Genomic DNA, 4,941 nt, shown 5'->3' on the forward strand with positions numbered 1-4,941 from the left:
AAGTACCATCTTGTGGTTGCTCTTCTCGAGGAACTGAAAGAAAGAGAAGATTTGAGATTGAGCCAACAGGATTGCACAGGTATTATGAAGATCTGTGTGAAACTGGGAGAGTTTGAGCTCGTTGAGTCTCTCTTTGACTGGTTTAAAGAATCAAACAGAGAGCCAAGCGTTGTAATGTACACTACGATGATACATAGCAGGTATTCGGAAGAGAAATACAGGGAGGCGATGAATGTGGTTTGGGAGATGGAGGAATCAAACTGTCTTCTTGATCTTCCGGCTTATAGAGTAGTCATTAGACTATTTGTGGCGTTGGATGATTTGGGAAGGGCAATGAGATATTACTCTAAACTCAAGGAAGCTGGATTCTCACCAACGTATGATATTTATCGCGATATGATTAGCGTTTACACAGCTTCAGGGCGATTGACAAAGTGTAAAGAGATATCTAAGGAAGTTGAAGATGCTGGATTCAGGTTGGATAAAGATACTTCATTTAGGTTGTTGGAGCTCGAAAAACTAACAATGTCTCTTTAAGTAAAGTTCCAATTTTGTTTTTACAATCAGTTTTGTTTTGTCTTCTTTGATCACTAGAAACAGTGAAGATGTAATATACAAGAAATACACTAATTATGATGTGAAGACAAGAACTATAGTAGTTTTTATTGTTTGAAAGTGTTTGCAGGAAAAGATGAAAGTGGAAACTTGACAATGTCAGAATCAGACATAGCAACTCTGTTTGCTTCTGGAACTGATTCTGGTCCATCCATTGATGGTTTGATCACTGTAATGAACAAAATGTTGTAGAACAAGGTAAGAGCTAAGAGAACAAAAGCTGAAGTTGTGAGGAACGATCCGGACATCTCAGGTGGTTCTTCAAACATGATTGGATCATCGGTTCTGACGACGTCTGGTGATGTCTTGATGATAATTCTTGGTTTTTCATCAGCTTGAGATTCGATTTGTTGATCAAGCTGTTTCAGAGCTTCTCTTGCTTTATCTCTATCGATTCGAAATCTCTGTGAAGAAGAAGAAGAAGAAGAAGAAGAAGAAGAAGAATCGTCTCTTTTAGTGGCTTGGACAATACGCACCAGATGTCTCTTCTTCTTTTTCTTATCAATGATTCCTCCATGTACGTACCAGTTAAAAGGCTGAAAGCCTAACAGCACCATTTTCAGTTTCCTCTGTTTCTTCTGCTAGACCACCACCTCTTTGGTATCAGATAAATTTTTGTGTGTGGACATTGTTCATGGCAAAGTTGTAGATAACTTGACTTCTTAGGGTTTTTTCCTTTCTTGTTTACACTGAAGTCTTATATCACCATTCAAAATTGGGCCCGATTAAAATTTATTCAAGGCTTGAAAAGCCCATTTGCTCAAAAAGGTGTAATATACTTAGTAACTTAGCAATCAGAAAAACAACCAAGAAATTTAATACCGAACACGTAAACTGATTTATGAAAAACTGCTCACTCGCTCGCACGTCACACACATATTGTGTTCAAAATATAGCATTACATCGATAAATCTCTTATAAATAAAACAGTATATATATATATATATATATTAAGATATTATAAATAAAATATAGCATTACACATATTGTGTTTTCTTAGAAATACTCCATTTAAAAGAGATGAGATCTTTTGGACAATGAAGATTGGTGAAGAACATTGCCGGAAACATCATAGTAGATGAAGTTTACTTTGGAGCGTGTGATGTGAAGAGACATGAAACCTTGTCCATCGTAATACAGTTTGAGTTCTTTTGGATCCCATGGCAGAACAGTTCCTCTCCATGCCTTTGATCCTCCTCCACTTGTCAGGAATTGGGTTTCACTTTACGAATACAACAGTTAAAAAAAAATTAGTATTATCTCATATAATCATATCCATATGTTAATTTACGTTGGATCAAAAGAAGAGGTAAGTAAAACTAGTGTTACGTACCCTTTAGTGCCAATGTGTTGCAAGCAGTGATCATGTCCGTTTATGTACAAGTCCACTTTATGCTCCTTCAATAATAGTGTTTAGTTATATCATTTGTAGAAAAATACAATAAATTAAAATAATATGTTAGCTGGAAATTATGAATGGTTATATTTACCTTTAGAATTGGAAGAAGTTGATCGACGAGCTCTTGAGTAACACCGTGCTCACCTGCGGTTTTGATCCCGTGATGTCCCACGACAAACTTCCATGTGGCACGCGACTTTTTAATCGCTCTATCTAAATCCTAATGTGTCAATAAAAGAAGTTAAACTTAGTAGACAGTTTCAAAAGACGATGGAGATTTGTGATTATGAAAGAAACTAAATGTGATTACATGTAGGAGGTTTGAGATGTATCTATCTCTGGGTAAGACATTCCTCCAATCGTAAGTGTGGTCTTTTGGCTCAGTAAAGTATTTTTCTACAAATGGATTTGTGTCCACGAAGAAAAACTCCACCATTCCTATATAACCAAGAAAGAAACAAAGAAAAAACACTAAATAAATTGATTTGTACTGTGTAATATATTGATTAAAAAGTATATATAAAGAACTAGATAATGTGTCACGTCTTGTATAATTCAAAAAGTTAAATAAATTGGAAGTATTGTTTAAAAAAGGAACCTGAGGATAAGATGAAAGATCTGCGACAAAACCATCTCCAATCTTTTTGGGTGAGAACGTGACTTAGTTGTGCTTCAACATTTCCCCTGTAATCATGATTACCCAAAACTGCAACAACATTTGAGTGTTTAAGTCTCACGCACGCGTTAATTAGGCATATATTATACATTTTAATTACTAGTAATAAACATGCATGTATGTGAAACTTGATTTGAAGGATGTGAAAATCACCTGCATACCACTGTTTTTGGAGACTAGGGTGAGTGTAGATATGAGAGAAAGAGGCTTCAAAGGAAGGATCAGTCTCTCCTTTTAATCCATCGTCGTAGAAATTATCTCCTACTGATACCACAAAATCTATGTCTAATTGCTCTCCCACTATTCCCATCTGCCAGTTTTCCAATTTTTCAATTTTTAAATATTACACAAACAGTTTTTATTTGTTTATTAGAACATATTATCAGTTCATGGAAATGTTAGTCAATTTACTTTAATTTCATATTAAAAAGTTGAAACTATATATAATGAAATTGAATCTAAATTTACTTCTTTGTCATGAGTCATGACTACATTTTTTTTATATATAAAAAGACTTTCATATTTTAATCACTTTTCTGTTAGGAATATATGCTTTTCTTTTTCTAATGAAGCGTATCAATTCGTCAATAGCCAAGAATACTTTCACGAATATGCTTTTTTCATCAATTCATACATATGTTGCGTAGAATGAATGACTTCTTAAAAGAAAGATATATGGACGCAACTTTATGCTCATATATTATTACATTGATGTTTATATTTTCATTACGTAATTACGTGTTTCAACTTTCAACAATCTCCATTATATAGAGAAGAAAACATATACACCGGATTAAACTAATCACACCTTTTCACCAAAAATCAAACCTAATCATTTGGGCGGTGTAAAATATATGAACACATATATGATTCTATGAACATTAGTGTTCGTTCTTTTGTATAGTCTCCATGAACACATAATTGCCACGAGGTGTTTTTTTCGGTTGTAATTCGTATCACAATGAAAGCATTAAATCTTACGAATTCTTATCAAATGCATCACATGAAATTTAAATTCGGTGGTCACCGGATGCAAATGCAAACCACTAAAACCTGTAAATTGAAAACAAAGTTATTAAAAATTAAGCACCTGGTGTGCAACGCGAGATTGATTAAACTGTCCTTTGCGTCCCCAATCTCCAACGACCAGAATACTCAGAGAGCCATCAGATTTCGTCACCGGATGCTTCAATCTTTCAAGTTTCGACAAAGAACCAGTGATGAAGAAGATACATAGAAACATCAAACTCACATTAAACCATACACCCATCTTCATCTTCTTCTTTATTAGTTAATTATCTGGTTTGAGAAATCCAGCAAGAAAATGCTTAAAAATATATAGAGAGAGATGTCTTCGTAACAATTAATATAGATGGATTCGTAAGAAAAACATGGTCGATAAAATATTTGAGGAGATTTTTTTTCTTGGTCAACATTTTCAAGGAAATATATAATCATTCATTACCGTAATTAGAGTAGAGCTTTGTTTTGTAATAATATTATATCTTTGATGGGCCATGCTGCGTGTTACTTGCACATTTAGGTCAAAGGTATTTTTTTCTACTTATTTCCTAGTTTATTTTTTTTATTACATTATATCTTTTTCTTTTAAAAAGTGCTTCAATATATTATATATTTCCTTAAAAATCTCTTAACATTAATATTTCTGGGATCTTACTCATAAGTATTTCTGTATATGTATGAATTTTGTATTAAATTAGTAAAAAAAAAATCAAATTATATGTGTTTTTTTGGGTTCAAATCACAAAGAGAACTATAAAGGATTTCTTTCTATATGTGAGCAAAATAATTATTTTGAATAATCTATCTATTTTTTTTTTGATGAGATTGAATAATCTATCTATATACATATAGTGGAAATATGATGGTAATGAATTATACGACGTAATGTAGACACAAGAACTAGGTAGCTTCTAGAATTAGGTAACTTTCTTTATGGAAAGTAAACAATAGTATTAAAACTAAACTATGGGACTAAATTTACGTCTCTCCCTCCATGTATGAAAAAACTCTTTCTCATACTTTAAAATTCGAAAATAATCACACAACAATAAAAGTCAAAAGGCACGTGAAATATACACATAATAAACAATGAACGATTAATAATAATGTTGTCTTAACACTTTAATCAAACCATCGATTAGATATCGGAATAAACACCCTTTTTGTAAGTGCTCCATCGATGCAAAACGCGACCAAAACCATCGTAAAAAACGACGCGTAGTTTAGC

The 4,941-nt window shown here is 32.9% G+C and overlaps 4 protein-coding genes across 7 annotated transcripts in view; 1 reads left to right on the forward strand and 3 right to left on the reverse strand.

Moving 5' to 3' along the window:
• Window positions 1-667, forward strand: part of LOC104710117 (pentatricopeptide repeat-containing protein At2g01860) — a 2,939-nt gene extending 2,272 nt beyond the window's left edge. For 2 of the 4 annotated variants that reach the window (XM_019230416.1, XM_019230417.1), the window contains exon 3: window positions 16-667. In XM_019230416.1, the coding sequence (XP_019085961.1) occupies window positions 16-537 (522 nt within the window). In that variant the 3' untranslated portion in view covers window positions 538-667. Of the gene's footprint in view, window positions 1-6 lie in introns of all 4 variants that reach the window. The other 2 variants (XM_010426662.2, XM_019230415.1) reach the window with 2 other exon arrangements.
• On the reverse strand, window positions 598-1,277 carry LOC104710116. Its single transcript, XM_010426660.1, has one exon. It carries the CDS (start codon window positions 1,170-1,172, stop codon window positions 663-665), a length of 510 nt encoding a protein of 169 aa, XP_010424962.1. The 5' UTR covers window positions 1,173-1,277; the 3' UTR covers window positions 598-662.
• Window positions 1,527-4,124, reverse strand: LOC104710118 (purple acid phosphatase 7). Its single transcript, XM_010426663.2, has 7 exons — window positions 3,781-4,124; window positions 2,844-3,000; window positions 2,613-2,720; window positions 2,325-2,452; window positions 2,106-2,234; window positions 1,949-2,013; window positions 1,527-1,837 (listed from the first exon to the last, which is right to left on the reverse strand). The coding sequence occupies exons 1-7, from the start codon at window positions 3,964-3,966 to the stop codon at window positions 1,627-1,629; spliced, it is 984 nt and encodes a 327-aa protein (XP_010424965.1). The 5' UTR covers window positions 3,967-4,124; the 3' UTR covers window positions 1,527-1,626.
• The window catches only part of LOC104710120 (purple acid phosphatase 8), a 4,246-nt gene continuing 4,013 nt past the window's right edge, over window positions 4,709-4,941 (reverse strand). Inside the window, exon 8 of the mRNA XM_019229439.1 lies at window positions 4,709-4,913. Coding sequence (XP_019084984.1) covers window positions 4,852-4,913 — 62 coding nt within the window. The 3' untranslated portion in view covers window positions 4,709-4,851. The remainder of the gene's footprint in view (window positions 4,914-4,941) is intronic.

The sequence above is a fragment of the Camelina sativa genome, chromosome 9, assembly GCF_000633955.1.
Source record: "Camelina sativa cultivar DH55 chromosome 9, Cs, whole genome shotgun sequence".
NCBI lineage: Eukaryota > Viridiplantae > Streptophyta > Magnoliopsida > Brassicales > Brassicaceae > Camelina > Camelina sativa.

Bases quoted from the DNA above. Each gene is read 5' to 3' on its own strand.
- LOC104710116 (XM_010426660.1), bottom strand. From the start codon at position 1,172: ATGGTGCTGTTAGGCTTTCAGCCTTTTAACTGGTACGTACATGGAGGA.
- LOC104710118 (XM_010426663.2), bottom strand. From the start codon at position 3,966: ATGAAGATGGGTGTATGGTTTAATGTGAGTTTGATGTTTCTATGTATC. The intron at 2,721-2,843 runs GTGATTTTCACA...ATGTTGTTGCAG, and splicing joins CCAAAAACAGTGGTATGCAG to TTTTGGGTAATCATGATTAC. The intron at 2,014-2,105 runs GTAAATATAACC...CTATTATTGAAG, and splicing joins AACTTCTTCCAATTCTAAAG to GAGCATAAAGTGGACTTGTA.